Raw genomic sequence first — 17,242 nt, 5'->3', positions numbered from 1 at the left:
GCGAGGCCTCCTGTGGGGAATAAAAGAAAGGTCCCTGGATTTGTGGAGCTCATGGGTCACGAGGAGGTGGATATTAAGTAAGAAAGTAAATGCTGAGTGCGTTAGAAAGCGATCATTGTTCTGGGGAAGATCAAAGGAAGGAAGGTGGAAGTGGGGTGCAGGGGAGTGAGGGAAGCAGGATGGGTGTTAACTAGGGTGGCTGGGGAAGGCCTTCCCAGGAAGGTAATGTTTGAACAGTCTTCTCTCGAAGGGAAGGATGTGAGGGAGCGAGCCACATCCGTGTCTGCGGGGAAGAGCATTAGGGCCGAGAGAACAGCTAGCGCAGATGCCCCGAGGCAGAGCGTGTCTGGTGTGTTCAGGGTTCAGCAAGGAGGTGGGTGTGACTGGAGCCCCGTGAACCAAGCAAGGCCAAGATGGGAGTGGCTGGAGATGAGGTCAGAGGTCATGTGTTGGAAATGCTTTGTTGAAAGGCCAAGTGCTGCTGATAATTTTGACAGACTGCCCTGAGCTGAGCTGTAAGAGGTATTTTATTAGCACCTGGCAGGGGCTCCCAAAGGGAGGCTGCTATGTGAATTTTGCATGAAGAGGGGAGGTCTGTTATATCTCCCGGCTCCTGCTCACCTTCAACACCCCAGTCCTTGCTGCAAGATGATATGAGTTCTCGCCAAGCTGTTTCCCCCATTATGATGCCAGGAGGGAAGAGGCCACTTGTGACTGTGGGGCTATGTCACCCCGTGTGGGGTGGGACATGGGTAATGGTCCTGGCGAGGGGCCCTGACCTGGCCGGCGGGGGGGCAGTCCCCGGTGACGGTGGAGCTGCCCACACATCCTGGCTCTGCCTGGGGCCTCGGGAAGAGAAGCAGGGGCCAGGAGCCCACTTTCTGGCAGGCTTGGGTGGGGTTGGTGATCCTAATTAAAAGCTTGGATCCGAAAGGCTTGATGATGGAATTTCTAATTAAATCAATTTCATCTCGTCCGGGAGACAGAGGTTTGCATATGATAAGCATGAAATTAATAATTATGTTTAGAAATTAGCTGTTGCTCAAAGCAGAGCCATTTACACAACCCTCTGGGGCCCCTGGCCCCCACCCCTGCCTGATCCTTTGTGCTGGAGACAGATGGGCCACTTCAGCCCAGCGTGTGACAGCCAGGAGTAGAGGGGGGGCCGAGCGCGGGAGAGGAAGTAGGGCTGGCTCCCTCTGCTGCTGCCCTAGGGCCCCACCCTGCAAGAGGTGTGGGCAGCCCTCCTGGTCCCTGGAGGCTGTCAGCATCGCCCTCAGATTCTGTGTGTGCACCAGTGTGCGTGTGTGCATGCACATGTATGTGCGGGCCTACTTGTACAAGGGGGAGGCTGGGGCTCTACACGACAGTAGCCTGGGCTCTGGAGCTTGTCCTTCTGCGTTCAAATCCTGCCTCAGCCACTTGCTAGCTGTGTGGCCTTGGACAAGTTTCCTAACCTCTCTGAACCTCAGTTTTGGGAAAATGGGAAGAATAAGAAGGTCTGTTTCATATGGTTATTGTAAGATCAAAGGTGTGAAGGCATTTGTAACTACTTAGGAACTACTTAGTTCCTCGCACATAGTAAGCACTCAATAAATGCTAGTTTTCTTTTCTTTCTTTTTTAAGATGTTATTTATTTGAGAGAGAGAGAACAAGAGAGAGAGTACGAACGGGGTGAGGGGCAGAGCCACAGGGAGAAGCAGATTTTCTGCCGAGCAGGGAGCCCAATGTGGGCCTCGATTCTAGGACCCCAGGATCATGATCTGAGCCGAAGGCAGATGCTGAACCGACTGAGCCACCCACGCGCCCCTGAATGCTAGTTTTCATGACGATGATGATGATGATTGTGTGCGTGCATGCGTGTGTGTGTGTGTGTGTGTGTGTGAAGGTAATTCAGTTCAGCCCAAACTAGCGTGTGCTGAATGTGGACCGGACATCTCCAGGCTTGTGAGATGGACATAAGGAAGACCTGTTCCCGGGCGTGCCGGGGCCAGAGCACGATGCTTCTGCCACTCTGTCAGTCATCACTGGTGAGGCTGTGCTGAGAACAAACCACCCTCACGTCTCTGTGGCTTAAAATACATAAACTAGGTACTTACCGCCTCACACGTCTGTGTGGGTCGGCTGAGTGCTCTGGCCCATCTCCTCAGGGACCCGGGCTGGTCTGGAACGTTGCTGGTCTTGGTAGCAGAGGGAAAGTGTACCCTGTAGGGTCTCACGACTGCAGGGAAATGCTCCAGCCCCGAAGGAATGGCATTTTCTGCTCCCGCCTTATTAGCTAGAACGTGTCACACGGCCGCAGCCAACCACAGGGGTCAGGGAGTTGGATTCTGCCGCGTGGCGCCGGGAGGGCAGGAGCTGGACATGTCTCCCGCGGCTCTAAGGACGACATCAGTTGTGTGTGTGTTTGTTACTGGTTATCCCTCCCACTAGAATGTCTGTCCCACGAAGGCAGGAATTTGTCTCTGTGTGTTTACCCCAGAGCCACAGAGCGTGCAAGTGCTGTGGAAACCGTTTTCGGGCGGGCAAATGAATGAACAAATGAACGAATCAACGGGGTTTCTGAGGAGTGCGGGTGGGCCGGGAGAGTGTGGGAGGTGAAGGCTGGTGGCCTCGAGAGCAGCCGGGTGGAGGGACCACAGGGGCCTGGTGGGCAAATTTTGCTGTCTTTTAAGATAGCGTTTGGCTCCTGGGAAAATCTGATGCCCACTTCTCAGTCGCAGCGAGGAGATGTTGCAGGCCACAGTGTGAGAGGAGGGGGGTCTCCAGGCCTGGGGGGTGGCAGAGCCCGGGGGGTGAGTGCCCCGGGCACTGAGGTGGAGACAGAGATGAGATGGTGGGCGCAGCCCCCAGCTGGGGCCGAGTGGCTGACTGGTGGTGCTGGGACACAGGCCAGCCCAGGGCCCAGCCGGGGTGCATGGCCAGGCCCCCGAGTGACTGGACACCTGGGGCTGGGAGTTGGTGGCAGGTCTGTGTCAGCAGAATAGGGTAATGAGATCCGATTAATGAGGCGTCCTGGAGTGAGCGGTGCAGGCCAGCCTGACCCGAATTCCCAGAGGATCTGTGGGGAAGTGGCCAGTGGGCCCCAAGTGACCTACTGAGTGTGGGGAAAGGCCCCCGACTCGGGGGCCGAGAGGAAGCCCTGGGGCAGGCGTATCAGCGTCTATCCAAGTCCTTCCGAAGACTGCCCAGATGCCAGCTCAGCCCCGTGCCCAGGGTGCCCTCTCCACCGCCCCCACTTCCCAGGCTTCGGAAGTCCATTTCTCTGTTCTTTAGGGGGGCATCTCCATGCGGTATGAGTGTATGAGGCCTTGTGGCTGTCCTATGCAGTAGGGTTACTCTTTTTTTCTGCTCTTAAACCCTGGGGTCCTTGTCCGAGATGGGCCCAGTCAGGGCCGAGGGTGGGGGGCCATCCCCACCCCCTCCATGTGCTGGGTCCACAGCCCCCCTACTCCTCTTATGTCTCCCTGCACCCTTCAGGCGTATCCCTGGTCTCTCACTGTGAAGGCCCTGCCCAGCTGTGCACCTCTTCAGCCTGTCCAAGCCCTCAGCCTGCACTGCCAGGCTTTTCTCTCCTTACAGCTCCCCCGCGAGGCCCCCAATGAATCTCTTGTTGTCCCAAACCTGGCATGTCAGCCTGGAGGTGTGTCTGAACCACCTTTTCCAGCCCCCACCAGGCTAGTTCTCAGCACCTGGCTGAGAGGAGGTGCTTGGTACCCCCACAAGAGTGGGTGAAGTGCCTACTGTGGGCCCAGCTCTGATGGAGACACAGTCCTCCTCCTCGTCTGCCCTCCCGAGGCCCCGTAGAGGGAGGAAGGGTGGCTGGCAACACCCACAGAGGAGGTGTTGCAGCAGAAGCCCCTTGGGAGACGGCGCGTGGCTCAGGCGGGTGAGGGGGCTGGGGGCGGGGGACCGTGTCCCTCAGCCCTGTCCGTGCAGGCCCAGGCCTTCTCTCCTCTCACTAGCTCTCTGAACTCCAGTTCCTGCTCGTGCAGCTTTCATGTACCTAAAAGCCTGGCTGCCTTTCATCTGGGAGGAAAATAATGGATGCTGAGAGCCGGGCAGTTGAGGCCTCGAGCAGCCGGGATCAGAAGGGCAAAGAGCAGGAAGCCAACCGAGGGTCTGCCTGGCCTACTGCAGGGCCTCCCCACTTCCCTGGTGAGAGAGGGGCCGCAGTTAGCCAGCTGGGGGTCCCGAGGTCTGCGTGGGCCCTGGCCGGGGCTGGCTGCCGGAGGTGGCAGCAGGGTCCAGCTTCAATCTGTGGCTGCCCGGCCTGGCTTGTGGGTGGAGCAGAAGGGACAGAGTCAGCTGGGAGGGTGGGCAGGGCCCGAGGCCAGGATTCCGGAATGGCAGAGCAGCTCAGTCTCTGCCTTGTTTCTGGTATCTCCTGGCTGTGATACTCAGAGGGTACTTTCATCTCTCTGAGCCTCCGTTTTCTCATCTGCAAAATGGGCACAATGGTCCTAGCCTCGCCTCCCTCTCTCCTGCTAATAGCTAGCATTTGCTGAGGGCCCCCCTGTTTGGAGCACTTGGCATGTATGTGCCAGTGCAGTCTTCTGTCTTGTCACTGTGGCTTCTTTATAGGGGAGGAAATTGAAGCCCAGAGAGGCTGCTCGCTTGCCTGAGGTCACAGAGCTGGATGACAAGGCTGGGTCACCACACAGCCCCAGGCAGGCTGGCTGCAGGGTGTGCTGGAAGCTTCCGTGCTGTGCAAAGCATTAGGGAAGAGACAGGAAGGGGAGGTGCTTTTAAACATTAAAGCACACAGGAAGAGGGTTGGTGTTATTGTGGGGTGGCCTTGGGGTGGCCATGGTGATGGTCATGGACACCCAGCTGCTTGGCTCGGGGTGCTGCAGGCCTCGTGGAGGTCAAGGTAGAGGTTTGATCCCTGGCTGTTGTAAACAGCCTTGAATGAAGTATCGGCTTTCAGGAAACTGTGCCCTGGGTGGCTCTGGGGCGCGGGGCAGGTTTCCTACCTGTCAGCTCGCTTCTCCTCTACTGGGTGGTGTGGGACATGGAGCAGCCACTCTCAGGGAGTCCCTCGATTCTGCTAGTCTGGGAGCCAGTGAGTCAGAGCCTGAGCTGTGGGCATCCTGGGGCCTACCAGTGTTGCCGTACCTAGTGGGGATGTGGGGCTGCTGGCCAGGCCTGGGACAGCCTGAGAACAGATTCAGGCTCTAAACACACACGTGTGCGCCTGGACACACAGGCATGTAACATACTTACACATGCACATGCATGTGCACACTCACACACGCACACATATGTGCAGGGGCCTTTGCATTGGCTGTTCCCTCTGCCTGAAATGCTCTCCCTCCAATACCCACATGGCTCCCTCCTTCACCATCTTGAAGTCTTGACTCAGATGTCGCCTGGTCAGAGAGACTTCCCCCGGCCCCTCTAACAGTCCCCTGCTCTGTTCTTCCTTTTTCTCCTGGGCCCTTATTTCCATCTAACAGCTTAGGATCACCTTTGCATGGCCTACCTCTGTGTCGATTGGGAGCCCCACGAGGACAGAGTGTCCACCTGTCTGTCGCCAGCACTCAGAACTATGCCTGGCAGGCTGTCAGACTCAGTGACTATCGGTAGGAGGAGTAATGAATGTGCTGGGTGCTCACGTGCTTAGGGCACATGCTCCAGCACGTGCACACACACGCGCACGCACGCGCACGCACACACAGATGCACTTGGCATTCATCTTCATTGCTGCTCAAGCCCGGAAGCAGCTTTTGTCTTTCCCCACGTGGCATGGACCTCCTTGTCACTCGAGAAGCCTGAGAGAGAGAGAGGGAGAGCGTGATTGCGTGCGCGCGCACACGGGGTTGGGGGGTGAGTGCGCATGGAGTGGGGAGAGATTTCTTCACTTCCTCCCTGCCTCCCATCTCAGTCACTCATCCCTTGGGTGGGAAGTTCTGCTGGGTGCCAGCTCCAGCCACAGTGGGTCCCTCTGGGGTGCCCCACCTGGCCCTTCCGGGGATGCAGTGGGTGTTGGGAGTAGTCTACTTTTCTTTGTGTGTCCTCAGAATGGCCTTGCCCAGCATGATGGGGGCACCTTAGGATGCCTGCTGAGTTGACAAGTGGGCCAGGCATCCTCACACCAGGAGGACATGTCTGGTGCCCCTGCAGCAACCCCACTCGGTGCTGTGGGAGGTCTGAGCAGGCTCTCTGGAGCTCAGGGAGGGCTGCCTGGAGGAGGTGACATGGGCTCTGTGGGCAGAGGAAGCCAGGCAGATGGGACCGAGAGTAGGCCAGCTGAGGTCGGTCAGGGGCCCCTGGAATCTGGGTTCCGGCTGACGCTGTGCTGCCTTTGGCATGGGTGAGGCTGGAGGGAGGAGGGCCTTGGAGGGCCTGCCGGGCCAGCATTCCAGAAGGAGGCGCCCCAGCCCTGGGAGCATAGCCGTAACTGGGCTGGGAGAGGGGCTGGGAGGTGTGGGGATAGAGGGCTAAGGGAGGTGTAGCAGGAGGGATTATAGCTCACCTCAGAGCTAACTTTTCAAGTGTTTACTGCCTGCTAGCCATTCACAAAAATTCCCTCATGTGACCCTTGCAACCCTATGAGACAGGGATTGTAATTATTCCCATTTTGCAGCTGAGAAAACTGAGGTCTGGAGAGGTGAAGTAACTTTCTGGAGGCTTCCCAGCTAGTGGGTGGCTGAGCTGGGGTTTGAACCTGAGCAGTTGAGCTCCCCAATCTCAGCTCGAAACCACCCTGCTAGGAAGCTTGGAGGGTCTGGAGCTGAGGAGGAGCCTGCGAGGGTCGGGGGAGGTGGGGCTGGCAGGGGATGCTGGCTTATCCCCCTGACGCTACTCAGGAGGCTCTCTCCTCCTCTCAACCACTTCAGGGCTGGGTCCCTTTTCCAGGGTCTGGGGAGTTGTTGGCAGAACAAAGGTCCTTCCTGTGCGCGTGAAATCTGAGGCCAGGGCACCCCTGCAGACTGACCCACTTACCCGCTTACCCTGCGGGAACTCCATGCTTGGCCCTCCTACCCTTTGTGGGAATTGGGGTGTGCAGTGGGGCGGGGGCCTGGGTCCTAATATCTGGACATCCATCTGTCCGTCTGCCATCCCAGCCCATGCTGAGTGCCTGAACTAGAGGAGAGGTGGGAGGTGGCTTGGAGGGAGGAATGAAGGGTGATGAGTGAGCAGTCTTCTGTGTGAGGGGCCCTGAGACCTCCCTGGGCTTCCTGCCCCTCTGCTGGATGCAGTCCCTTTTGACTCCAGTGCCGTGTTGGGAGAAAACATCAGAAGTAGGAGACAAGCTTCTTCTAATTAGGAAGAGAGTGGGTTCCCGGGCGTGTGATGAGCACTCCTTGCTGAGGACCAGGCACCGAGGGAAGCTGACAAACAAATCTGTCTTCTCTCGGGACCTGCTGGGAAGGCAGGTCCTGGCCCTGCCCTCTCCAACACCTGCTCTGGCTCCAGCTCCAAATTTGGGGCTCTTCTGTTCAGCGGCATGCCCCAAGGGTGCTGTTGATTTTGTTTTGTTTTATTGTTAAAAATGTGTTAAATCCGGACATTTCGGCTGCATGCAAAACAAATGGGGTGGTGAGCCCCCAAGTACATGGGACTCAGAGTTGTCTGCTCTTGGCCATCGTTCTTTCTTCTTCCATGTGCTCCCATTGTGATGCTTTTGAAGTGAACCCCAAACCTCATCATATCACCGCACTCCTCAGTGTTTCAGTACAGACCTCTAAGGCAGTAGGTCTCCACTGGGGATGGTTCTGCACCCCGGGGGGCCCTTGGCAATATCTGGAGACATTTTTGGTTGTTGTGACTGGGGGAGGGGTGTGCTACCGGCATCTAGTGGGTAGGGGATGGGGATGCTGCCAAACATCCTTCAGTGCAAAGAATAGCCCCCCAACAAAGAATCAGACCCCCAAAGTCTTAGTAGTGCTGAGGCTGAGAGACGTTGCTCTGAATGACAGACCCTTAAACACCAACCAACCCCTAAAACCATGATACCCCTTGGCTGACCCTAAAAATAATGACACTCCTAAAATTAACCACCAACTGTCCAAACAGAGACCATGTTCTAGAGGGCACTGTGTTCATGCTCAGCGCTCTCCACGGCAGAGGGGACTGGCTAGTTTTCGGAGGCCATGGACACAAGTAGGAGAGGGGACGGATGCAGGTGCTCAGGAAGATTATACTGTAGTTTTCCAAGCAGGTGGTATGTTTGCATGATTCTGCATGTAAAACATGCAAAGGGTACCAAGGGAAGGCTCTCCCCTCAACACTGTCCCCCAGCCACCCAGTTCCCTCTCCGGAGGCTGTTTTATTTCAGAGTGGGGAGGGTCCATCCTGCCCCCTCCCATGATAGGCGGGGTGCTGCTCACGCACGGAGCTGGCCTTGCTGCTTTGCTCCTGCTGTGGGTCTTGGAGAGCTGTCCGAGCCTCGCATGGAAAGCTCCCAGGATCTTTTTCACGGCTGAGTAGTATTCCTTGTGGGGCTGTGTTTTTTTGTTTGTTTGTTTGCTTTACCAGATTATTTCCAAAGGTTTGCTCTTACAAACAGTGCCATGGGGGTTATATGCCATCTTAGAAAGACCACAAGAGCTACAATGAGAGGGCTTGGGGTTACCCTTAGTTGCTCAGTGAATCTGGACAAGCCATCATCTGTTTTCCCCACCCCATCTTTCCCTTTCTCCTGAGTGAGTTCAGTGAGGGGAGACAATGAGGGGCCTGCTGGGGCCCACCTGGGGGGCATCACAGGGGGCCGAGCTGGGCCATGTCCTTGTCCTCATGGGCGTCCTCCATGGAAGGTGGACCCTTGCTGTCCCTGGGGATGGGGACACCCTAGGCATAGGCCAGGTGGGCAACCACTTGTCCAGGGGGCACCCCAAATCCTCTTGTCCTCTGGAACATTTCCCACCCTCAGTGGCCAGACTGGCCAGGAGGTTTTTGTCCTTGGGTTGGATGTCAGCCATAGGAAGAAGGGCAGCTTAAGGGCTCTGCATCTCACCTTTGCATGGAGAGGGCCCAAGTGAGGTCTGTGGGGGCACAAAAGTGCTCTGTGGCTGGGAGCACCAGGGCTGGGGGCAGGGTGCTGGAATCTGCCATGGAGGCCTGTCTGGACCCTGTGTCCCAGGCTGTGGAGAGAGGGACTTCCTGGGGACCTCACCCACTCTGTCTTCCTGTGATTCCATCCTCTGGGTGGCCAGGGATGTGGGATAATGGTGGGGACTCAGGTTCTGTCTCCTCGGAGCTGGGCAGGATGAAGGAGCTGGGAGTTCGGCATCTGCTGGGTGCTGACATGAGGGGCTGCCTAGGGGCGGGTGATGGGCCAAATGACCTCTCAGGGCCCCTCTTGACACCCTCATCCCCACCCCATCCACAGCCTGAACTGTGTCATCTACCTAGGGATTTTCCCCTGCTGGGATCTTCCAGCCCTTTTGTAAATGGAGGCACCCAGAGGCTCCAGTGTGTGTTTATGTGTGTAATCCTGTATGATTCCCTGGTGTGTGTGTGTGTGTATGTGTGTGTGTGTGTGTGTTTGGGGGACCACCAGACACAGGACCCAGGTGATGCTGGTTGGGACACTTTTCTGGAAGAGGAGGGCTTGATGCTGATGCGCCAGTCACTTCTCACCCTGATGTCAGTCCCACTCCCACTGGGGATGGGGAGGACATGGGGAAGCCTGGCGGTGGGGGCAGCTGAGAGGAGGTGGGAAGCATTGGGACTCTGGGCTGGAGCCAGGGGAGGGCTACCCAACCAGGTGCTCACACTTCTGGGCCTTAGTTTCCTCCTGTGTCAAGCGGGCTAGGACCCACCCAGCTCACATCACAGGGTCTCCCTCAGGACAAGAAGGGCTGGGGCAGTCCCGAGGCTATGGGGATGGGGAGGAGACTGTTTGGAGTGGTGTGGTGCTGGCTGGGCACGGTGGGGATGCCAGCCACCCCCATCAGCGGCCCCTCTCGCCCCCAGATCCCCCAGATCAGCTACGCCTCCACAGCCCCTGACCTGAGTGACAACAGCCGCTACGACTTCTTCTCCCGCGTGGTGCCCTCAGACACGTACCAGGCCCAGGCCATGGTAGACATCGTCCGCGCCCTCAAGTGGAACTACGTGTCCACACTGGCCTCGGAGGGCAGCTACGGCGAGAGCGGCGTGGAGGCCTTCATCCAGAAGTCCCGGGAGGATGGTGAGTCATGCTCGGGAACAGGGGGATGTCAGGGCACAGTGGCCCAGCGCTGCCTGAGAGGCTCTCTGGGTCCTGCCGTGGGCTCTGCCTGCCCCGGGCCATTCCCCTCGTGGACCTCCGTCTGTCCCCTGGGCCCTGGGGAGCTGTCCGTGGCCTTGCTGGCCGGCTAGGTAGCCCCCAGGACTAGGGGGTGGATGGGAATGACTTTTGCCGACCAGGCCAGGCAGACGGAGGGACTGTTGATATTCTGGCATGGGATCCAGTGGAACAGGGCTGTTCTCAGGCAGAGGGAGAAGGGGATGGGGTGGAGGTGGTTTTGTTTAGTGAGGGTCTCAGGGACCCAGGAGATGGGGCTCAGCCAGCAGGTCCTGGGAGCCAGGGTTGTGTGAGGCATTGGCTGTGTGGTGGGAGGGAGAGACCGGGGCGGGCAGCGCTATGCTGGTTCCTTGTGGCTTCAGGGAAGTAGGTGCCTGTGGGTGGGATGTGAGGAGCTGGGAAAGAGATGTGCTCTCCTGGAGGTCTCCCCCACCCCCCATCAACCCCTTACCACAAGCCACCTTTCCCCCCATTAAGCTCCCCACCTTCCCTTAATTGTCCTCAGAAGCTCCAGGGATAAAGTTTTAGATATCCACAAGCAATAAGAGGCTGGCACAGCAAGGGTTAACACTCCGGGCAGCCTGAAGCCTGGCCAGCTCAGAGGGTCAGTTCTGATGGCCATGCTGAGGAGGGCAGCCTGCACACGGGGCCGTGGCGGTGGGTGGCCAGCCCAGCAGTCAGTCCCCTGGGTCGGGGGCTCCACCTGGGTCTGGGTGAGCCTTGCCAAGCAGGCCAGTTCATTGAGGGTGGGGTGTTGGGGGGAAGCAGACAGGCTCCTCCCCTCCTGACAGACCCAGCTCCTGGCAGAGGGGCCCCTGGCCTCTCCCAAGGCTCTATCTCTAAATAGCTCACTGTGGTGCCCTCGACCTTGGAGGATGGCATCTGTATATTTATACGCGCATAACCCTGGGACTCTAATTGCTTTTCCTGGGGAACCACAGAGTATCCAGAGGCTGGCGTTGGTAACACCCTGTGGGCATCATCCTGCTCTAAGTCTCAGATAAGCCCCTTTAATTGTACAGCCAGAGCAGCTCGGGAGCCTGCAGCCTGGTAGACAGGACAGAAGTGGGGCGGCCCTGACTGATGCCCGGGCTCCAGGCCACTCGCCACGCCGGCGGCTGGCCAGGCAGAGGGGAGCATGGGTCGGATGGGCCCCCACTCCCACCTCCAGGCAGGTGGGCTGCAGCTCCCTGGGGCCCCCTGGTGGTGCCACAGCCCCCTCCCTCTGGCTGCCCACATGTCCTTTACTGCTTTGCTCCAACGCGACACCAGCCCCTCTCTCGGGGCCGGCCCCACCCACCGCACTCTGCCGGGTTCCTGTCCTCAGTGGCTGGCATCCTTTCCCAAACGAGCCCACCGCCCTCTGTTTCAGGTGCAGTCTCTACAGGATTTGGGGACAAAGGTGCTAGAAGGAGGGACAGAAAGCCTAGAATTTTAGTGTTCCGTGGTATTCAGTCCCGGGCACGAGGGACCTAGAAGCCACTCTTGGTACTCACGTAGCTCTCCCTATGTGCCTCACAGCTGCTGAGCACACGTTTGACACCTGTTGTCCCCGGTAATCCTCCCTACCGGGTGAGGTAGACACCCCCATTTTAGAGGGGAGGAAGCTGAGGCACAGAGAGGCCTAATAATAACCAGCCCCAGGTCATACCGGTAAACGGGCAGAGAAGGGTTTGAAGCCAGGCGGTCTGGCTCCAGGGCTAGAGGTCACAACTGCTTTTGTAGTCATCACTCCATCTTCTGCCCCCGTTTCCCACAGATGGGGGCATGACAGGCAGACAGACAGACACACACACACACACACAGCCTGGAGGGACACTTGCTGACATCTTAAGGGTGCGAGAGGCATGGGATTGGGGTGAGGTCTAGGTATTGCATTTCTTAAAAAAAGATTTTATTTATTTATTTGTCAGAGAGAGAGAGAGCATAAGCAGGGGGAACAGCAGGCAGAGAGCGAGGGAGAAGCAGACTCTCCACTGAGCAAGGAGCCTGACACGGGGCTTGATCCCAGGACCCTGGGATCATGACCTGAGCCGAAGGCAGACGCTTCACCAACTGAGCCACCCAGGCATCCCTAGGTATTGCATTTTGGCTGAAACTTGGACTATTGTTTGAATTTTCCACAAGCATCTAATCAGGCATTTGGTGGTCAGAGAATATATAGTCTACTCAAGACTTTTACAGAGAAATTCTAGAAAAAGAAGAGAACTAGCTGTGCTGCCAGGGCCTGTGGCTCAGGGGCACTCCTGGCCTGGCGCAGGTGTCCCTCACAGCGCCCCCTGCACCCCATCCCATCACCGAAGGCCTGACCTCCCACGTCCTTAGACCCTCCTCCTGTCTCCCGTTGCAGCCCCAGGGCCCTGGCTGGGCCCGCTCTCGTGTATGGGCCTTTAGGCCTCCCCACCCCACCTGCTAAATGAAATTTGATTTGGAGGAACGTCTTTGGGTGGGTGAAAAGAAAAGGAGAGAGAAAGCCGCGCTCCAGCTGGCCAAATTGAAATCAGAATTGAGCGGCCTGTAGAAAGAGGCCGCTGTACCTTGTAGCCTAATCCCTGTGAAGGATTAAAGATGTCTTTGGCCGTATATGGTATTGATTCGTCCTCTGAAGTATAAATCATCTGTGAGTTGCTCAGAGGAGTGCCAGGCAGCGGCGTAGAGGGGAGGGCGTGCTTGCCAGGCGGAGGATGCACATCAGAGCTGAGGGGAGAGCTTGGCCAGCGAGTCTTGGGTGCCTGCTGTGTGGGCTTGGGGTCCTGCAGGGGAGCACCATTGCATCCATTTTATAAATGAAGAAACTGAGGCCCAAAGGAGTAGGTCATTTCCCCAAGGCCATATAAGCAGGATGTGGAGGACCAGGGACTGGAACCCAGCTCTGTCCTCTGGGTGGGGAGCTCTTGTGTAGCACTCAGCATGGGTTGGGCCATTGGCACGGGGCTTAAAGAAAGCCCTGGCCAGCGTTTTCCAGCCCCCATCAGCGCCGTGCTCTCCCACCCCAATCATTCAGTCATGTGGCTCATGCCCCAGGCCATCCTGTGGCCCTTGGTTGAGCCCTGCCCTGTACCAGGCAGCCTCCCTGCACTATCACGAATCCTGGTGACAACGTTGTGGGTCCGGTGTTTCTGTTCCCATTTTACAGAGGGGGGAACTGAGGCTCCAAGGGGTGAGGTGGCTTGCCCAGGCTCACACAGCGAGGTATTGGAGCAGGACTTGGAGCCAGGCTGTCTGTCTCCCCGCCGCCCGAATCACCAAGGTGGCAGCGTGTGGTTAACGGGCAGCTTCTGGAAGACAGATCTGGGCTCTGGCTTGGCTGCCTCTTGGCTGTGAGAGCCCGGGACAGTCACTCAGCTGCTCGGTTTTGGTTTTCTCACCTGTGAAATGGGGATAAACCTGGTCACTGCCAGAACGGAATGTGCTTCTGGCCCACGGATGTGGGAGCTCAGAAACACATCAGAGGGCTCTTATCTGGGGTCCCGCTGCCTGGGCTGCAGCCCTCCCTGTTGCCTGGCCACTCCTAGGGAGGCCCGGGGAGAGCTGGAGGGCCCGTGGGGACCAGGCTGGGCACTAACAGTAGCTGTAGGTCATGTTCAGGGATGAGGCTAGGACAGGACAGCTGGGCTGGTGGTGCCCGGGCAGCGAGGTGAGTTCCAAAGGCAACTAGGGCGGGACACGCGTCGGGGTGAGGGCTGCATGTATGTGATTTTCTGGACATGTGACTGGGGGGCCTGCCTCGGTAGGGGTGTCCGTGGACAGGCCTTTGTGTGTGTGCATGCTCGCATGAGGCATCTGGTGCATTTCCCCATCTTTGAACGCCAGGACTCCCTCCTCCTGGCCAGGCTGCTGAGTAAAACCTGGGATTAGGCATGCCGAGCAGGCCCCGCCTGGGCTCTGGAGACAATGGGAGTTAGTCACCCCGGGAGGGAGAGACAGCCTGAGGGGGTGGTACCAACGTGGCCCTGTCCTCAGTGCCTCCCTCCACCATCCTGGGCCCCCTCAGGGTTGGGGTCTGGGGTATAAACTTTTATACCCCCACAGCATTTCTCTGCCCATGGGGCCCCATGTGAGCCTCAGTTTACTTCCCGTAGTAGTCCATTTCACGGATGAGGAAAACAAAGGCTCAGGGAAGTTAAGGGGCCTGCTCAAGGTCAAACAGAAGTGCTGAGTAGCAGCCCAGGCCTCCTGTGTGGGTGATGGGAGAATGGATGATATTAGTAGGTAATATTGATGGGAGTCCTTCTATGAACCAATTCTTGTTTTATGTACTTCATGCATGTTAACTCATTTAGCCCTCAAGACAATCCCATTATATGGATGGCAAAACTGAGGATCAGAGAGGTTAAGCAACTCCCCTGAGGTCACACAGCTGGAAAATAGCAGGAGTGGAATTTGAATCCAGCAGGTGGTTCCCCCACCTCTGGTGCATGTGGCAGGAAAGACACAAGCCAGCTCCTGGCAGGGGCTTCTCCATGGGGTCGCCTGGGGGCTTTGGTTCTGGTCCTCTCTGGTGAGCGATTCCAGCACCCTGGGCACATCCAGGCCTGTGCTCCTAGGGTGGGAACAAGATGGCCGCTCTGGGTGGTGACAGGGCAGGAAGGGGCGGGGGTGGATGGGTCAGCCTGCTCCTTGGAGGACGTCCTGTCCCTTGCTCAGTGAGAAGTTCCAAAGCCTCATCTCCCCGCTGTGTCCCTGTGTCCCCTATTGGTATTCCGGAGACACTGGTGAGTCAAGCTGTTGCTGGTCTGACCTCCAGCTCCAGCTCCCAGGGCTGAGCGTCAGACTTGCATTTAGATGGCTCGGGTCAGCACAGCAGCACGGATGGAGACTGGCAGGGCCGGCAGCCGAGGCTCAAGGCTGGGGCGCCTCCTCATCCCACTGCTATGTGACATCTCTGGACTCATCTTCTCTTGCTGTAAAAGGAACGCTCTCCTCCTGGAGGCTCCAAGGGGATGGGGGAAGAGCTTGGCCAGCTGGAAAGATTTGTGGTACCGGGGTTGGGGGTGCTGGCTCTGCTTATGTATCTGGGAAACCAGAGAGGAGAGGTTTGTCCCAGGGTGCCCCCAGGATCCAAGACCCCCTAATGGTGGACAGAATGCCTGCTTCCCGTCCCACTGCCCCTGGCCTTTTCTCCTTCTTCTCCCCTCCATCTCTCTGCTGCAGCCACACCTGCCTCCTCACTGCTCCTCTAGCACTCTGGGCATCAGCCCACCTCAGGGCCTTTGCACTGGCTGGCCCCTCTGCCTGGAACTGTCTTTCCCTGAATATCCACTTGGCCCACATCCTCCGTATATTCAGGTGTCTTCCCAGCTGTCCCCTCTTCAGAGAGGCCTTTCTGACCACAGTATCTAAGATAGCCCCTCCCCTGGCCGGTTACTCTCCTTTCCCTGTTCCTGGCTCTATTTTTCTTATAGCACTTGACAAGTGAATTTATATTTGTTTATGGTCCACAAGGGCAGAGGTTTTTTGCCCATTTTGCTCTCAGCTGCATCCCTAGGTCAGTCCCTGGCACATAGTACTGCCTAGTAAATGTCTAGGGAATGGGTGACCATAAAGCCCAGCCCCCAGCTACTTCTTTAGCTCTTCTCCCAGGGGCCTGAGGTTGTTCTCCCAGCCTGCAGAAGGGCAGACGGAGGCCGACAGAGCAGAGGCACCTGGGGTTGGGTCGGGTGGCCCTGGGACCTAGCTTCCTCCCCCAGTGAGCTCCCTGGCTGGCCCCGGCCCTCTCCTGACTCCCCGAGGACAGAATCCTTTCCTGGAGGCAGAAGAAGGGATATGAGAGCTCAGGGCCACTCTGTAGCTGCATCAGGCTGAGATGTGGGGCTCCACTTCCTCTCATTTCTTGCGACAGTGCCTGTCTTGGGATTCTTCATCCTGAGGGGCTGCCTGCCCCGGAGGGCAGGAAGGGGAAGATGCTCAGCCTTCCAGACCTGCTTGAGTTTCCCAGCTGGCTTAGGCTTCGCACCCCCCATGTAGGCAGCCCCGGTGTGAGGAGAGGAGTTAGGGGCCCTGCTGGCTCTCGGTGGGCACGGGAGGAGCGTACACCACCAGACCTCGTGCCCTGCCCTGAGTAGGACTCAGTAGAGTTTGCCTGAATAAGTGAATGAAGGGATGTGATGATGCATCTGTTAAAGGAAGAGCTATACTGCAGGGCTGCATGGGACCTGGCCCAGCAAGACGGGCTTAGACAAGTGAAGAGGAGGGGAAGGGCATGCCAGCTGGGGTAACAGCATGAGCAAGAGGTAGGAGTGAGTCAGGCAGATGGGACCCCACTGAGGGGCTTGGCCTGGTCCTAGTGGCCATGGGACAGGGACCAATGCAAGACAGAGCTGAGCAGAGTTTTTTCAAGCCAATGCTGTATTTTAATTTTTTTTGGCAGTTGGGGTCATGTCGGCTTACCCCAGGGAATGTATTAGCACACACCATTTCCACCTGCTGTGTCCCACTTGCTCAGGACCCTGGGGGGTCCTCTCTGCCCTTAAGGCTCAGGCCAAGGCCCTGCCTCCCTGCAGGCTTCCCTCATCTGCTCTCCCCCCATGCAGAGATGCTCACCTGGAGGGAGGATGATGGTCCCCAGGGCTCACCACCTGGGAAGCCTCAAGTACACCCACCACAGTGCCTACTGAACTTTCCCTGAGCCTCTTTCATATGGCTCTGCGCCCCCTGATGCTGGGGAAGGACAGGGCTCACTTGGCTCTGTGCTTCTCGCCCTCCCTTGCACACAGCGGGGCCTTAATAGATGTTGATAGAATGAACACGTGAGCCAACAGATGACCAGCCCTGTGTCCTTGGGTCTGTCACTGCCCTTCTGGGGCCTCCTTCTCTCCTCTGTAACAGGAGAGTCAGCTCATCTCCAGCGTCTAGCTCTGCCCCCCATAGGCTGTGTCCTCACAGTCCAGGGTGCCGGGCTCCAGGCATTTTTCTCCATCAACAAAGGCTCTCATAGAAGTGCTGGAAAAGAAGACACCCCTCAAGACCTAAAGGAATGGGTGTCAAATGGGGATGCTTCAGAGT

General features: G+C 57.6%; 1 protein-coding gene across 2 annotated transcripts in view; it reads left to right on the top strand.

Annotated features, from left to right (window-relative positions):
- Positions 1-17,242, top strand: part of GRM4 (glutamate metabotropic receptor 4) — a 104,713-nt gene that overhangs the window by 31,440 nt on the left and 56,031 nt on the right. For both annotated transcript variants that reach the window (XM_034990565.1, XM_034990564.1), the window contains exon 2: positions 9,925-10,141. In XM_034990565.1, coding sequence (XP_034846456.1) covers positions 9,925-10,141 — 217 coding nt within the window. The remainder of the gene's footprint in view (positions 1-9,924; positions 10,142-17,242) is intronic.

Source organism: Mirounga leonina, unplaced genomic scaffold, assembly GCF_011800145.1.
Source record: "Mirounga leonina isolate KUSES-001 unplaced genomic scaffold, KU_Mleo_1.0 Mir_53, whole genome shotgun sequence".
NCBI lineage: Eukaryota > Metazoa > Chordata > Mammalia > Carnivora > Phocidae > Mirounga > Mirounga leonina.
This window is presented reverse-complemented; position numbering and strand designations above follow the sequence as displayed.